We start from the raw sequence: 16,463 nt of genomic DNA on the forward strand, positions 1-16,463 counted from the left end.
TGGAGGAGGGGGTGCTTCTTTAAGTTCCTTCTCAGTCCCCTCCCATTCAAGCTCTTCTGAACCCCTGGGCAACTCCTCCACCCCTGAGAGAAATAACTGGCACCTGCAGCCCTGCCCAGCCCTGCCCAGTGCCCACCTGCAGCCCTGCCCAGCCCTGCCCAGTGCCCACCTGCAGCCCTGCCCAGCCCTGCCCAGTGCCCACCTGCAGCCCTGCCCAGTGCCCTGCCCAGTGTCCACCTGCAGCCCTGCCCAGCCCTGCCCAGTGCCCACGGCATCTCCAGGGTGCTGCACGGGAGGCTTCTGGGGAAACCCAAGCAAGGGTGACATCCGTAGTTGCCGGGCCACTGTTTGCTCGGGGCATTGGAGCATTTAGCACTGAGACTTCCCATATGGCCGCCCTGTGCCCACCTCGCAGAAGCTCTGGGACCAGCACCGGGTCAGGGAGGCTGCTGGGCTGTAACAGGGCACCAGGCATCCTCAACCTGAGATGGGGAAATCTTCATTCTCCTTTCTCTTGTACCCCCCACCCCCAAGGTGAGGGCCAGGTGAGGCTGAGGAGGCCCCTGAGCACCGAAGGGGCAGCCGCACTCTCCTGCTGGAGAAAGGGGCTGCACAGAGAAGCCGGCCCGGGAGCAGGTCTGGGTCTGGTCCCTTCTGGCTTCACACTGTGAATAAAGCAGCAGGAATCTTGTCTCTCCTGGCAGGTTTCTCCCGCTGCACCCGGAGAGAACCACACGGGGCAAGGGCTGGATGCCTGGGCTCCCCGACAGAGAGGAGGGGCCTCTGTATTCAGACAGTGGGGTGCGGGGGACAGATCAGGGACAGAACAGAACTATGGGGAGGGCCCCCGTGCCTAAGGCAGGATGCAGCCTGGACAATGGCACGGAACCCACTACCCACAGGTCCTTTTGCAACATTGCAGTGGGAGCCAGAACCAGGTGGGTGCTGTGGCAGCTGGCAGTGCGCCAACCGTCCAGAGGCCCGAAGACCTGGGCCAGGGCCAGGAGTGAGTCTGCAGGCCCTTCACCCACATCACCTGACACACAATGGCTGTCCCCAGCACCCTCACCCACGTCACCTGCTACAGGATGGCCGTCCCTGCACCCTCGCACACGTCACCTGCTACAGGATGGCCGTCCCCAGCACCCTCGCCCACGTCACCTGCTACACGATGGCCGTCTCCGGCACCCTCACTCACGTCACTGCTACACGATGGCCGTCCCCAGCACCGTCACCCACATCACCTGCTACACGATGGCCGTCTCCGGCACCCTCACCCACGTCACTGCTACACGATGGCCATCCCTGGCACCCTCGCCCACGTCACCTGCTACAGGATGGCCGTCCCCGGCACCCTCGCCCACGTCACCTGCTACAGGATGGCCGTCCCCAGCACCCTCACTCACGTCACTGCTACACGATGGCCGTCCCCAGCACCCTCACCCACATCACCTGCTACACGATGGCCGTCTCCGGCACCCTCACCCACGTCACTGCTACACGATGGCCGTCCCTGGCACCCTCGCCCACGTCACCTGCTACACGATGGCCGTCCCCGGCACCCTCGCCCACGTCACCTGCTACACGATGGCCGTCCCTGGCACCCTCACCCACATCACCTGCTACACGATGGCCGTCCCTGGCACCCTCGCCCACGTCACCTGCTACACGATGGCCGTCTCCGGCACCCTCACTCACATCACCTGCTACACGATGGCCGTCCCTGGCACCCTCGCCCACGTCACTGCTACACGATGGCCGTCCCCAGCACCCTCACCCACATCACCTGCTACACGATGGCCGTCCCCGGCACCCTCGCCCACGTCACCTGCTACACGATGGCCGTCCCCGGCACCCTCACTCACATCACCTGCTACACGATGGCCGTCCCTGGCACCCTCGCCCACGTCACCTGCTACAGGATGGCCGTCCCCAGCACCCTCACCCACGTCACCTGCTACACGATGGCCGTCCCTGGCACCCTCGCCCACGTCACCTGCTACACGATGGCCGTCTCCGGCACCCTCACTCACATCACCTGCTACACGATGGCCGTCCCCGGCACCCTCACCCATGTCACCTGCTACACGATGGCCGTCTCCGGCACCCTCACTCACATCACCTGCTACACGATGGCCGTCCCTGGCACCCTCGCCCACGTCACCTGCTACACGATGGCCGTCTCCGGCACCCTCACTCACATCACCTGCTACACGATGGCCGTCCCCGGCACCCTCACCCATGTCACCTGCTACACGATGGCCGTCTCCGGCACCCTCACTCACATCACCTGCTACACGATGGCCGTCCCTGGCACCCTCGCCCACGTCACTGCTACACGATGGCCGTCCCCAGCACCCTCACCCACGTCACCTGCTACACGATGGCCGTCCCCGGCACCCTCGCCCACGTCACCTGCTACACGATGGCCGTCCCCAGCACCCTCACCCACGTCACCTGCTACACGATGGCCGTCCCTGGCACCCTCACTCACGTCACCTGCTACACGATGGCCGTCCCCGGCACCCTCACCCATGTCACCTGCTACACGATGGCCGTCCCCGGCACCCTCACCCATGTCACCTGCTACACGATGGCTGTTCCCGGGCCCTGCCACAGGGACAAAGGGGCCACCCTGATGAGACGGGAATCTCACTGTTGTCCCCCCTGCTCATAGAGGATGCAGGCCCACGGAGGTGTCCTGTGCCTGTCCGTGGGTCATCTCAGTGCTGTGACCCACCCTCTGCTGGGTCTGACAGCCTCTGGACAGCCTCTGGGCAGAGCCACGCCCCACAGGGACAGGCCGAGGGTGCCTGCCACTGCATTCTTCCCACCGCTGTGCCGGGAAGGCCTGGGATCCGTCCGCTCCTCATGTCCACCACGTGTGCCCCGAGCCTCATTTCACGACGCTCTGGGCCACACTGCCATGTCCAGCTAATATTTAAATTTTTGGTAGAGACCAGGTCTCACTATGTTGCTCAGGCTGGTCTCATACTTCTTGGCTCAAGCAATCCTCGCACACTCGGCCTCCCAGCGTATTGGAATTACAGGTGTGAGCCACTGCACCTGGCCAATTCTCTCAACTTTTTTATTTTTAAATTTTTGTGGGTACATAGTTGTGTATGTATCTATCTTGCATGGTTTTATGTGAGACTTATACTAAATCTTCAAGGAACAGATAATCCCCATTTCAAACAAACTCTTCCAGAGACTAGAAAAAACAGGCCAATGTCCTGACTGATCAGATTTGATGAGTGTCGCCTGCAGGACAAGCCTAGATAATAGAACACAGGAAAACTTCAGGCCGAATTCACTTACAAACACTGATTCAAACATCCCCCCAATTCATTAACAAGCTGACTCAGAAAATGTACTCAGAATTACAGGAAAACCTAATCAGGTCTAAATCAGGTTGGTTTAACGCTTGGGAAATCTAACCATCTAATTTGTCAGTTAACGGAGCAGAGATAAACCACCTTTGATAATCTAATCGATAAGCATCTGATTCTTTTGGTTGATAAATTCAACCACCAACTGCAATAAAACTCTTAGCAAATTTAGGGGGATCTCATCCAAGCCCACAGCAAACGTCCTACTTAACAGTGGACCTCGGGAAGCCCCTCCTGTGAGTGAGGGACGGGTAGGGACCACCACCCCTCCTTCTGCCCAGCTCAGTGCAGGCAGCCCCAGGCAGCACATATGTGAAGAGAAACAGGCTGGGCGCAGCGCCTCACGCCTGTCATCCCAGCTACTCGGGAGGCCGAGGCAGGCAGATCACCTGAGGTCAGGGGTTCGAGATCAGCCTGGCCAACATGGTAAAACCCTGCCTCTACTAAAAATATGAAAATTAGACAGGCGTGGTGGCACATGCCTGTAATCCCAGCTACTTGGGAGGCTGAGGCAGGAGAATTGCTTGAACCTGGTGTAGTGGAGGTTACGGTGAGCCAAGATCGTGCCACTGCATTCCAGCCTGGGCGTGAAGAGTGAGACTCTGTCTCAAACAAACAAAAACAGAAAAACAAAATGAAACAAAAACCAAAGAGAAAGGAACAAGCAGTGTCAGGACTGGAAAGGAAGGGAAAGGGCTGCAGTGTCTGCCCACAATGCGGTGATCTTCATAGACCATCCAAGGTCACCTGCAGACAGTATCAGGGGCACAAGCGCAGCGAGGCAGCGGACTCACGTCAGTGCAAGACCAACAGCTGGCGATACACAGGGCTTCCCGGCCGGGCGCGGTGGTCACGCCTGTAATCCCAGCACTTTTGGAGGCCGAGGCAGGAGCACGGATGGAGCCAAAGCATTCAAGACCAGCCTGGGCAACATAGTGAGTCTATCTCTATAAAAACATTTGTTTTAAGCCATGCAGAGCCTGGGCAACACAGCAAGACCCCATCTCTACAAAAAATACAAAAATTAGCCAGGCGTGGTGGTGTGCACCTGTAGTCTCAGTTACTCAGGAGGCTGAGGCAGGAGGATCATTTGAGCCTAGGAATTTCAGGCTATAGTGAACCAAGATCTTGCCATTGCACTCCAGCCTGGGCAACAGAGCAAAGCCCTGTGTCAAAAAAAAAAAAAAAAAAAAAAAAAAAGTTTTTATAATTGTATTGGCTCCAATGTCTGTTGAAGAAAATTGCTTTTGTTCATTTAAAGCCCTAAGCAAAACTTGTCATCAGAAACGAAATTTACCCACTAACTTCTGAAGATTCACCTACTGACCACCCTCATGGACCTCCTACACGGGAGCTCCCTGACAGGAGTGTCCTCTAGACACAAATCGTCTTGCTGGCCGGGAAGACACCAAAACCCTTGGTTTAGTTTTCCCTCCACACCAGCTGTGGCGGTGAAAGAAAGACAGAGATTTTGTTGGATTTAAGTTGAAAGCACAATATGAAGTCTCATGATTTCAGAAGAGAAAGGGCCACCGTATCCAAGACCATGTGAGGAAAAAATAACAAGGAAGAGAGCCCCGCCCACCAGAAACGGCGACGAAACTGTCATCGGCCCAGGGACGGAAAACGACTCCCAGGCTGGTCCCCACATTCCACCTGCCCCAACCCCAGAGCCAGCTCCTCCCTGGGCTCCACTGTGGTTCCCGGGGGCTCGATTCCAGCCCATCCCAATATCCAGTGATGTTTATTATTATTATTATTTTGAGACGGAGTCTCGCTCTGTCACCCAGGCTGGAGTGCAGTGTTGTGGTCATAGCTCCCTGCTCAACTTCCTGGGACCAAGTGATCCTCCTGCCTCAGCCTCCCCAGTAACTGGGACTACAGGTGCATACCCCCACACCCTGCCAATTTTATTGATTTTTTTTGTAGAGATGGAGTCTCACTTTGCTACCCAGGCTGGTCTTGAACTCCTGGGCTCAAGCGATTCTCCTGCCTCAGCCTCCCAAAGTGCTGGGATTACAGGCATGACCCACTGCACCCAGATGCCAACAGTAAGTGTTACTGACATCTTTCTACTCGGTCTTTTCTTTTTTCTTTCTTTTTTTTTCGAGACGGAGTCTTGCTCTGCTGCCCAGGCTGGAGTGTAATGGACGATCTTAGCTCACTGCAACCTCCACTTTCCAGGTTCAAGCGATTCTCTTGCCTCAACCTCCCAAGTAGCTGGGATTACAGGTGCCCGCCACCATGCTCAGGTAATTTTTGTATTTTTAGTAGAGACGGGGTTTCGCCGTGTTGGGGCAGACTGGTCTCAAACTCCTGACCTCAAGTTGTCTGCCTGCCTCAGCTTCCCAAAGTGCTGAGATGACAGGCATGAGCCACGGTGAGCAGCCTGCACCCCATCTCTCATCACCTGTATCAGTGCCCTGGGGCTGCTACACAAAGTGCTGCACACTGAGGGGCAGAATCTTATTCTCTCTCAATCCTGGAGTGTCAGCAGGGCTGCTTGCTCCAGAGGCTTGGAGGGAGGGGCCGCTCCGTGCCTGTCTCCTCGTGTCCGGTGTTGCTGGCTGTCCTTGGCTTGTGGCCACATCACTCCCATCCCTGCCTGTCTTCCCTGGCCTTCCTCCACCGCTGTAGGTCTCAACCCCCTTCTCCTTATAAGGATGCCTGTCGTTGGATTTAGGGCCCACCCTAATTCCAGGATGATCTCATCTTGACGTCCTTAATTACATAATTAATTCTATCTGCAAAAACCAATTTCCCTATAAAGTCACGTTCACAGGTCCCGGGCCTCAGGTGAATGTGTGTTTTCGGCAAATGCAGTTCACCTTGCCACGGCACCTGGCTCCCGACCCCCGAGGTATTTTCCTCCTTCACCTGCACGTCCTGTAGGAGCCTCTCTGTGCAGACACAGCACTGGGCAACTTCTAGAACCTTCTCCACACAACAATGCCCAATTTTCGTCGACCTCACACAATTCCAAGTATAAAGCACCGAATAAAAGATGAAAGGAAAGTGTCACCTGCATCTAGTGAGAATGCGACGTTCTGGCCTCCGCACAGGGCGAGCTTGGCTCACCCAGCCTGGACTCAGCGGGGCCCCGAGGGCTCCTCCCAGGCGAGCTTGGGCCTCAGCGGGGGCCCGAGGGCAGGCGAGCTTGGCTCACCCAGCCTGGACTCAGCGGGGCCCCGAGGGCTCCTGGGCCTCTCCCAGGCGAGCTTGGCTCACCCAGCCTGGACTCAGCGGGGCCCCGAGGGCTCCTGGGCCTCTCCCAGGCGAGCTTGGCTCACCCAGCCTGGACTCAGCGGGGCCCCTAGGGCTCCTGAATCTCTCCCAGGCGAGCTTGGCTCACCCAGCCCGGACTCAGCGGGGCCCCGAGGGCTCCTGGGCCTCTCCCAGGCGAGCTTGGCTCACCCAGCCTGGACTCAGCGGGGCCCCGAGGGCTCCTGGGCCTCTCCCAGGCGAGCTTGGCTCACCCAGCCTGGACTCAGCGGGGGCCCGAGGGCTCCTGGGCCTCTCCCGCCTATCCCCCACAGCCCAGGATCCCTGTCTGCAGGCTCCAGGCCTCCCTGGAGGCCCTGGCCATGCTTGCCCTGCGGCCCTCAGACTGGCTGCGCTTTGCGGATCTTGGCTGGTTCAGGGCTGGTGCTGTCCCCGCCTTACCTGGGCCTCCTGGACCCTGCCTCCCGGTAGCTGGGTGGGGGCCCAGGAGGGTCCTGCACTGTGATGCAGCTGCGACATTATCCTGGTGTCCTGGGAGGGAGAGGAATCACCAAGAAAGCTCCCGGGCTAAGCAGCCATCCTCTCTTCTCCTCGGCCCTCTGGGTCTAAACACGGAACCCAGGTGATCCAGACCCGAGCTTCCCTCCCATCAGCCTCTCCTGGCCTCACCTGGCCAGGCCTCCCAGGCCTCCCATCCTCAGCTGCTCTCCTGTCTCCTTGCGTCTTCAGGTGGAGCTGCCCGTTCCACGGGCCTGGGTAGCACCTTGAAGTGGGCGTGGGTCAAGCGCTCTGGGAGTGAGGGGTGCGACTGCTACCAAAACAGAGCCAGAGGTCCTGGCCCACGACCGGTGAATGCAGCCAGGAGGGAGGGGCACAGGCGGCTGAGAGCCCATCCCAGGCAGCCTGGGGCTTCTCTCCTCCCCACGCGGGGAGGTCCACGGCTGGGCATGCAGGCGGAAGTCTGGCTGCAGAGGGTTTCACAGCTGCAGGCCCAGCCTCGGGACCCACTCCCTCAGCCTCCGGGGAATCCTGAGGCATCACCAGGAAGCTGCTGGTAGCACAGAGAGAGCTGGATTTTCTCCAGCTGGAGGACACGCAGACACACACACACGCTCATTCATACTCACATGCATGCACATACTCATACACGTATGCACACACTCATACATGCAGACACACATACATGCTCATTCATTCTCACATGCACGCACACACTCATACACGCAGGCACACATACATGCATGCACACACTCATACACGCAGGCACACACACGGGCACACATGCACACATGCTGGCAACCACACAGTCATACACACTCACATGCACACATACATGCACGCACACATGTACGTGCACACACCCACATACACACAGACACACATGCACACGCTGATACACATGCACACATACACGCATTCACACACGCTTACACTCACACACATGCACACACCCACACTTACATGCTCACATGACTCGTACATGCATGCACACACATGCACACATACACGCAGGCACACACACGCACACACTTATACACATGCACACACACTCATATACGCAAGCACACATACATGCAGGCACACACACTCAAACTCACATGCATGCATACTTACACACTTACAGGAACATATGCATGCACACACATGCACACACACGCACACACATGCACTCACATGCACCACACACATACATGCAGGCACACACACTAACACATGTGCATGCACTCACATTTTCACACACACATGCACACATGCACACATACTCACATGCACACATGCACACACACATACACATGCACACACATATACCTGCATGCACACATACATGCATGCACACACACGCAAGACACACTCATACACGCATACACAAACAAATACACAATGCACTCACACATGCACACACTCATGCACACATGCTTACACACATGCACACACGTATACACTTACACATGCACGCACATGCACACACACTCATACATCATGCACACACATGCTTACACATGCTCACACACATGCATACAAACACATACACACACACGCACACTCACAAGCTCACACCCATGCACACACATACACATGCACACACATACATGAACATACTCAGGCATGCACATACCCCATGCCCACACACGTATGCACACACACATGCACAGGCATGCACACACACCTACACCCACACGTGCACACACACAGGCACACACCCCACCCATTGACAGTGCTCCCTTGTGTTCCCACACCCCCACAATCACCTCCGTTACAATCTCATGGCAAAGCAAGACTCCTGGAGGAGAGGCTGTAGGGTTGGGCCTCGGCCTCTACTGCCCCTGTCGGCCCCAGAACATGTCTGCCACCTGGGCTGAAACAGGCATTTGCTGCCGGGGCCCCGAGGCACAGCAGTGGGAGGCTGGGGCCTAGGGGGCTGGGTCCTGGCCTGAGAATGCAGCTTCCCACCCTCTGAGAATCCCAGTAGGTGATGGCCCCTCTCCCAGAGCAGTGTGTGCCCCTCCTGCAATCTGAGGTTTGTATCTGATTAAAATAGGTTCCTGGAGCCCACCCAGAAGCTCTGCCTGTGTGGACTCTGCAAACTCCCTCCAAGGCTGGAGCCTGAGCCTGGGGCAGCCACCATGGAGCAGGCGGGTCCCCTGGCCCTAGGTCCAAGCGTCTCTGACGGGCCCTCTGGCTGATGCTTTTGCACCCGTGGAGGTGGGTACAAGTGCCCGTCCTGTCCTGGGTGGCCGGAGAGGCTGAGGGAGAGCTAGTTACCAGGCAGTTTCTCCTCTGAGGCCCAGGTGCTTCCTTGGCCTCTGGAGCACTGGCCACGAGAATGGGCAGCATGGCGACAACCCGGGCACTGTGGGCATTTGGGGCCAGGGATCCTCTGCAGTGGGGTCATCCTGTGCACCGGAGACATTTAGCCCCCCAACCCCGGCCTCTTCCCACTAAATGTGGGTGGTATCCCCATACCCCTGATAACCATAAATGTGCCCTGTGGGAGCCACTGGTGTAGACAGGGAACTCGGGTGCGGGGCCCTTGTTGGCCCAGCAGAGGGGATGCGAGGGGCTGGGGGTGGCCCCTGTCCTCACGGTCAGCCTGGTCACAGCCTGGGCTTGGAGCTACTGCTCCCACCCCCGAGGGGAGGAAGGTGTGACCGAGCCCCACCCACTCCCTTTGCAAGGAAGATAAAGCAGCTCCGGGCGGGTCCAGGAGGGCAGCTGTGGCCACAGACCACGGTGAGGACACTGACCACCGGCAGCCATCTGTGGCCTCCAGACCCAGGTCCTGCCCAGCTGTTCCCACCCAGCCCTCTCCTCCCTGCACAGATGCTGTGGCTGCTGTTCCTGGTCCTCCCCTGCCTGGGGGGCTCCATGCCCGAGACCCCAGGTGAGTCCCGGCCCCACCCCACACTGGACCTCAGGGACTGGGCTAGGACAGAGAGCTGACCCCCTCGTCGAGCAGGGCCTGGAAGCTCCTGGCATTGCAGGAGGGTGGCTCCCTGACCTCCTTCGGTTGTTCCCAGAGCCCGTCCCTGAGAATGACCTGGTGGGCATCGTGGGGGGCCACAACGCCCCCCAGGGGAAGTGGCCGTGGCAGGTCAGCCTGAGGATCTACAGCTACCACTGGGCCTCCTGGGTGCACATCTGCGGGGGCTCCCTCATCCACCCCCAGTGGGTGCTGACCGCCGCCCATTGCATTTTCCGGTGAGTCCTGGGCCGAGGACCCCAGCGAGGGGAGGTGGGAGTGGGGCCACTGCAGACCAGGCCCCCTGAGCAGCCCAGGTCCATCCTCCCCCAGGAAGGACACCGACCCGTCCACCTACCGGATCCACGCCGGGGACGTGTATCTGTACGGGGGCCGGGGTCTGCTGAACATCAGCCGGATCATCGTCCACCCCAACTACGTCGCTGCCCACCTCGGATTCGACCTGGCCTTGCTGCAGCTGGCCACCCGCGTGGGCGCAGCAAGCAACGTTCAGCCGGTCACCCTGCCGCCCAAGGCCCTGAACTTCACCCCGGAGGACGAGTGCTGGCTGACCGGCTGGGGCAGGATGTCCTACTACAGTAAGAAGGGCTGGGGGGCGAGGGTCCTGGAGGGGCATGGGGAAGTTCCCCAGTTTTCCCCTCCATGCCCATTCCTGGAGGCAGGTCCCTCGGGGGCTGGTTCAGAAGCTCGGAAATAAATGGGACAGGGAAGGAAATCAGCGTCCTGTAGCTCCCAGCTGTCCCCCCGGCGCGGCCTCTCAGCCCCCCGTGGCCGCCCTGATGCTCTAATATTCGTTTTACATTAAAGGCGGTAAAGGGCGTTTCACAGCTCTCCGGGTCTGCCAGCGGCGGGGGCGGAATCGGTTCAAGTCCCCGGGTCCGCAGCCTGCTGCCCTCACACTCTGCTGTGTGCGGGTTTTTGGGGTGGGGGTGGGAGGAAGAATCTGGTTATGTTTTTTGATGGGGGAAGTCACGCTTCTTCCTGTGTTCTGGGACCTTTGGGCTGCAGGCCCCCGGGTGCCCCCCCGTATGTGTCCTGGGGCTATGACAAGACGCACACCCTGGGTGCTTCACAGCACGGAGATGGGTTCTCCCAAGGTCCAGGTGTGGGCAGGGCCCTGCTCCCACTCTGGCTCTAGGGGAGGGCCCCTCCTGGCCTCTCCCAGCCTCTGGTGGCCCTGGTGTCCCGGGGCTCATGACCGCATGGCTCCCATCTCCGCCTGGGTCTTCATGTCACCTTCTCCTCTGGGCTGGGGCCGCCCCTGTTCCGCTTCTCATTAGGGCACCTGTCTTGGAATTAGGGCCGTTCCTAACCCAGCATGGCCTCATCCCACCTTAATCAATCTGCCAAGAATCTATTTCTAAATAAGACCCCATCCTGAAGCTTTGGAGGGACGTGAATGCCAGGACACCACCCAGCCTGGGTCTGTCTGCGGAATCTGAGCCCGTCTATCACAGCATGGGCTGAGGTCACACTCCCACCCAGGACAGATGGGGAAACTGAGGCTCAGGCTGGCTCCAGGTCGGAGTGACAAGAGCAGGACCAGAGCCCCAGGCCAGGGCATCACAGGCGGTTCGGGACCCCTCCCCATGGCCGCCTTGGCCGTGGCAGGTGTGAACGAATCCACCGCGTCGGGGACACAGCCCCCTGCTGCTTCCTGACTCCCCTCCTCCACCCCCAGCGCCACTACACCCACCCTACCGCCTGCAGCAGGTGCACATCCCACTGGAAGACCATGAGGCCTGTGAGGAGGGCTACAAGGAGTATCTGCACGCCAGTGCCAACGGGAGGGTCATCCCGGAAGACATGCTGTGTGCCGGCAGCCTGGGCCGCGGCCCCTGCATGGTAAGATGTCTGGGTTCTGCCTTGCCCCGGGGGCGCCTCCTGGTCTGGGCCTCTCGAGGCTGGACAAGGAGTCCCGTTGTGCCAAGGCCCCTGGCGAGACGTGTGACTGTCCCCTCTCCCTGCAGGGGGACTCCGGAGGGCCCCTGGTCTGCAGGAAGGGAGGCTCCTGGGTCCAGGTGGGCGTGGTCAGCTGGGGGATCGGCTGCTCCACGATCCAGCTGCCGGCTGTCTTCACAAGCGTCCAGAGCCATGTCGCCTGGATCCGCCGGGAAATCAGGAAGTGTGGGTGAGCCCCGGGTGGGCCCGAGGATCCACGGAGGAGGCGGAGGCGGCAGCTTTGTCCCGACTTTCCCTGGTGGGGCTTTCTGATCCCCTCCACCCACACCTCCCGCCCACTTCCCCGTGCTTCAGCCCCGCTCCCATCCCCCTCTTCCTCCCCTCTCCTTCCCCGCCAGTTCCGAGAGGAGGGCGGAGGCGCCCATGGAGCTGGGGTGCCACGCGGCTGTGATCATCTCATTAAACAACTGAGCCAACAGGCTGGCAGTCAGAGTGGTCTTTGGGGCTGCAGAGGGGGTGGTCCAGCTCTCCCGTTTGGAATCCCTGAGTGCTGGGGGAACGGAGCAGGCCTGGCTTGGGCAGGTGGAGTTCGGGTGGGTGAGAGGCTCAGAGCCTCTCCTCCAAGCTTGGGGCCATCACTCCCTATCGTGGTTTTTTGTTGCTGTTTTACGGAGTCTCGTTCTGTCGCCCAGGCTGGAGTGCAGCGCCTCCTGACTATCTGGGATCACAGGCGCCCAACACCACACCTGGCTCATTTTTGTATTTTTAGTAGAGACGGGGTTTCACCATGTTGGCCAGGCTGGTCTCCAACACCTGACCTCAGGTGCTTCACCCACCTCAGCCTCCCAAAGTGCTGGGATTACAGCCCACTGCACCTCACCCCTATTGCGTTTTACATGCCGTGTACCCCACAAGCAAGGGTATTGGCAGGTTCACACACAATTCAGAGTCATTTTCAAGATCTCATTCATTCATGCCATTCATTTATTCATTCGTTCTACCGATGTCACTAGGTGGCATGTCCTGGACTATAGGGGAATAACCTTGTCCTACCCCAATCTCAGGACCTGGAGGTGATGGGTGTGTGACAGGGATTTGAAATGCAGCAGGAGGTCGTGTCATAGACAGAAGAGTCCACAGGAGAACAAGAGGCTGCTCCCCTGGGTGTCAGTGAGGTTTAGCCAGGAAGGGAAGCCTGAGTGTTCCCCGGAGGCGTCAGGTGTGGCTTGGTTGCAAGGCTGAGCCTGCAGGCTGGACAGAGGGCGGTGCCAGTCGGAAAAACCGATTGCACCTGCGGGAGAAGCCCGGAAACCCTTGCATCTCACTGCATCGTTAGAGCAGTGATAGCAAACTTGCGCTGTGCCCATAAAGGGAACAATAAAGTTATTTTCACTGTGAGGAAAGACATTTAATCATTTCAGACTCTGCTATTGGGCGGGGTTCATCCTTCTAAATCACCAGCCCCCAGCGCTGTCCCCGGGGAATTTGGGTAGGACGGGGCTGAGCAAGGCTGGCCTGCACACACTTGGAGAAGTCCTCCCCCAGCTCTGGACCCACATCTCTCCCCTCAACTCACCCCAAGAGAAGCATGACTGGGAAGGGCTGGGGTGGCGTGTCTCGTCCAGATAACTGGAATAGATGGTAAACTACGTGGATAAGTCATAATGAGTGACCAGTTGGAGGAGAGAGGGAGGGATGAGAAGATGGGAGAATGGATGGATGGGTGGGTGGATGGAAGAATAGAAGAATAGATGGATGGAGGCCAGGTGCAGTGGCTCATGCCTGGAATCTCAGCACTTTGGGAGGCCAAGGTGGGCAGATCACTTGAGGTCAGGAGTTCGAGACCAGTCTGGCCAACATGGTGAAACCTCAACTCTACTAAAATTACAAAAATTTGCCGGGAATGGTGGCACACACCTGTGGTCCCAGCTATTTGGGAGGCTGAGGGATGAGAATCGGTTGAACCCAGGAGGCGGAGGTTGCAGTAAGCCAAGATCGCACCACTGCACTCGAGCCTGGGACACAGAGTGAGACTCTGTCTCAAAAAAAAAAAAAAAAAAAAAAGTGGACGGATGAGTGGGTGAGTGAATGAATGTGTGGATGAGTGAGTGGGTGGATTGGTGAGTGAGTGGATGGATGGGTGGGTAGATGGGTGGATGGGTGATTGTGTGTGTGGTTGAGAGGATGGGTGAACAGATGGGTGAGTTGGTGTATGGATGGATGAGTGGATGGCTGGATGGGTGAGTGGATGGATGGGTGCAAGTTTGAGTGAATGGATAGATGGGTGGATGGGTGAGTGGGTGTGTGGTTGGGAGGACAGGTGAACGGATGGGCAAGTTGGTGGATGGATGGATGAATGGATGGCTGGATGGGTAAGTGGGCAGATGGGTGCATGGTTGAGTGGATAGATGGGTGGGTAGATGGGTGGAAGGGTGAGTGGGTGTGTGGTTGAAAGGATGAGTGAATGGATGGATGAGTTGGTGGATGGATGAGTGGATAGCAGGATGGGTGAATGGATGGGTGAGTTGGTGGATAGATGGATGAGTGTATGGCTGGATGGGTGAGTGGATGAATGGGTACATGGTTGAGTGGATAGATGGGTGGATGGGTGAGTGGTTAGGAAGGTGGGTGAATGGATGGGTAAGTTGGCGGATAGATGGTAAGTGGACGGCTGGATGTGTGAGTGGATAGATGGATGGGCGGATGGGTAAGTGGGTAGATCTCAATGGCTCAGTGATCTCAGTTTGGGTATCATTTTGGACTCAGACACACCTGACTGAGCATTATGCATTGTGCGTAATTAACTGGGACAAGCATACATCTTCTGTACATGCAAGAACATTCATATTATTACTATTATTATTTCGAGACAGAGTCTCGCTTTGTTGCCCAGGCTGGAGTGCAGTGGTGCGATCTGGGCTTACTGCAACCTCTGTCTCCTGGGTTCAAGCAATTCTTCTGCCTCTGTCTCCCGAGTAGCTGGGATGACAGGTGTGTGCCACCACACTTGGCTAATTTTTTTTTTTTATGCTTTGGTAGAGATGGGATTTTGCTCTGTTGGCCAGGCTGGTCTTGAACTCCTGGCCTCGTGATCTACCCACCTTGACCTCCCAAAGTGCTGGGATTACAGGCGTGAGCCACCACGCCTGGCCCCTCCCATTATGGTTTATAACAGCAAATTATTGGAGACTGCCTAAATGTCCATGGAGAACGGGTGAAATAAGTTTCCCTAAATCCATACAGCCGGGTACGACATGCCATTAAGCACGACGTTTCTCCTGCAGGTCGTCAGCAGGGAGGGAAGTGTTCACAGCACCGTCACCGCACAGCTGTCTCTCGTGAACACACGTGTGTACGCCGGGGAAGTGACGGCGGGCGGCGAGAGCGGGGACTGCAGGGTATAGAATTATGCAGAACTTCTACTTCAAAAACGTATTTTGGCCGAGGTCTTTTACCTTAAAAACTATTTCACATTGGAAGAAGATAATGTTGTCTGGTTTTTCAAGTCATATCGATGTGGGTTTTAAGCTCATCACAAACTCCATTAAAACGCCTTTGGGAAATGGTCTCCCAACCCAGGAAGTGCAGCTCAGTGGCCTCGTCACAAAGGAGTGCCCAGTGTGAGCAGCGGGCACCCGGCGTGCAGGGTGCCAGGGGAAGACCAGCAGACGCCCGGGATGAGGAGCAGACTCCACCCTGTGCCCAGGAAGCGTCTTCCCAGGACCCCGGGAAGCAGGCATGCAGGGCGTTGCAGGTCTGTGAGAGCTGACTCCACACCAGGGAAGCCAGACTGATGGACACCAGGGTTCCATTTGTACAAAAAGGCTGAGTGACCTTGGGACATGGAAGAATCGTGGTCATGAGCCCTTCATCTCCCAGGTCCCAGTGACCTCGGGCTCTGCACATTCTGTTCTGAGGCCCCTGGGCCCCTGAGCTGGGACCCTCTGCCTGGTCTTTTCTCCAGCCCAACACTTTTGCAACACTGGCCTGAAGCAGCCACATCCTGTGCCTAATGATGTCCCTGGGCTTGGGTGCCCTGGCCGCAGGCCTGGACTTGACCCTATCATTGGCCAGGGCCTCTGACCCCAGTCTTAACGGTTGCACGGCCCCCAGTCCTTCCTCTGATCCTATCACCAAACGCTCTCATGGTGGTCTAGTCCTGACCCTATCAGGAGAAACAGGTATCCTGTTCCCAGGTGCCATTGCCCAACAGCCGCAGCCAGGACCGTCTGTGAGGGATGGGCCCGCACCTCCGTGGTCAGCACAGAAAGCAGGACACAGGGTGTTTCAAGAGCTGGCCCTCGTCCTGCCCCTGTGTCCCTCGCTGTGCCGTGGTGGCCTTCCCAGGAGTGAGCCCCAGGCCGAGGTGGGGGTGTGAGGACGTCAGCCTTGCCGTCTCCATTCTCCGTCTCCCCCGAGGGCCGCCGCCCACTGGCCCTGGAGGAAGAGCCTGGGACATCTTGCCCTCC

At 57.9% G+C, this 16,463-nt stretch overlaps 2 protein-coding genes across 2 annotated transcripts in view; one reads left to right on the forward strand and one right to left on the reverse strand.

Annotated features, from left to right (window-relative positions):
• UBE2I (ubiquitin conjugating enzyme E2 I) overlaps window positions 1-16,463 on the reverse strand; it is a 395,011-nt gene that overhangs the window by 68,883 nt on the left and 309,665 nt on the right. The gene's annotated exons all lie outside the window — the stretch shown is intronic.
• Window positions 9,839-12,460, forward strand: LOC126944869 (putative serine protease 29). The gene is made up of 5 exons (XM_050774742.1): window positions 9,839-9,993; window positions 10,130-10,310; window positions 10,405-10,670; window positions 11,774-11,937; window positions 12,063-12,460. The coding sequence occupies exons 1-5, from the start codon at window positions 9,933-9,935 to the stop codon at window positions 12,225-12,227; spliced, it is 837 nt and encodes a 278-aa protein (XP_050630699.1). The 5' UTR covers window positions 9,839-9,932; the 3' UTR covers window positions 12,228-12,460.

This window comes from Macaca thibetana, chromosome 20, assembly GCF_024542745.1.
Source record: "Macaca thibetana thibetana isolate TM-01 chromosome 20, ASM2454274v1, whole genome shotgun sequence".
NCBI lineage: Eukaryota > Metazoa > Chordata > Mammalia > Primates > Cercopithecidae > Macaca > Macaca thibetana.

What these genes read in the sequence shown, in the direction of transcription:
- LOC126944869 (XM_050774742.1), top strand. Translation starts at nt 9,933, where the DNA reads ATGCTGTGGCTGCTGTTCCTGGTCCTCCCCTGCCTGGGGGGCTCCATG. An exon ending in CTCCATGCCCGAGACCCCAG is followed by an intron (nt 9,994 to 10,129) that starts GTGAGTCCCGGC and finishes GGTTGTTCCCAG; the next exon opens with AGCCCGTCCCTGAGAATGAC. An exon ending in TGGGCCGCGGCCCCTGCATG is followed by an intron (nt 11,938 to 12,062) that starts GTAAGATGTCTG and finishes CTCTCCCTGCAG; the next exon opens with GGGGACTCCGGAGGGCCCCT.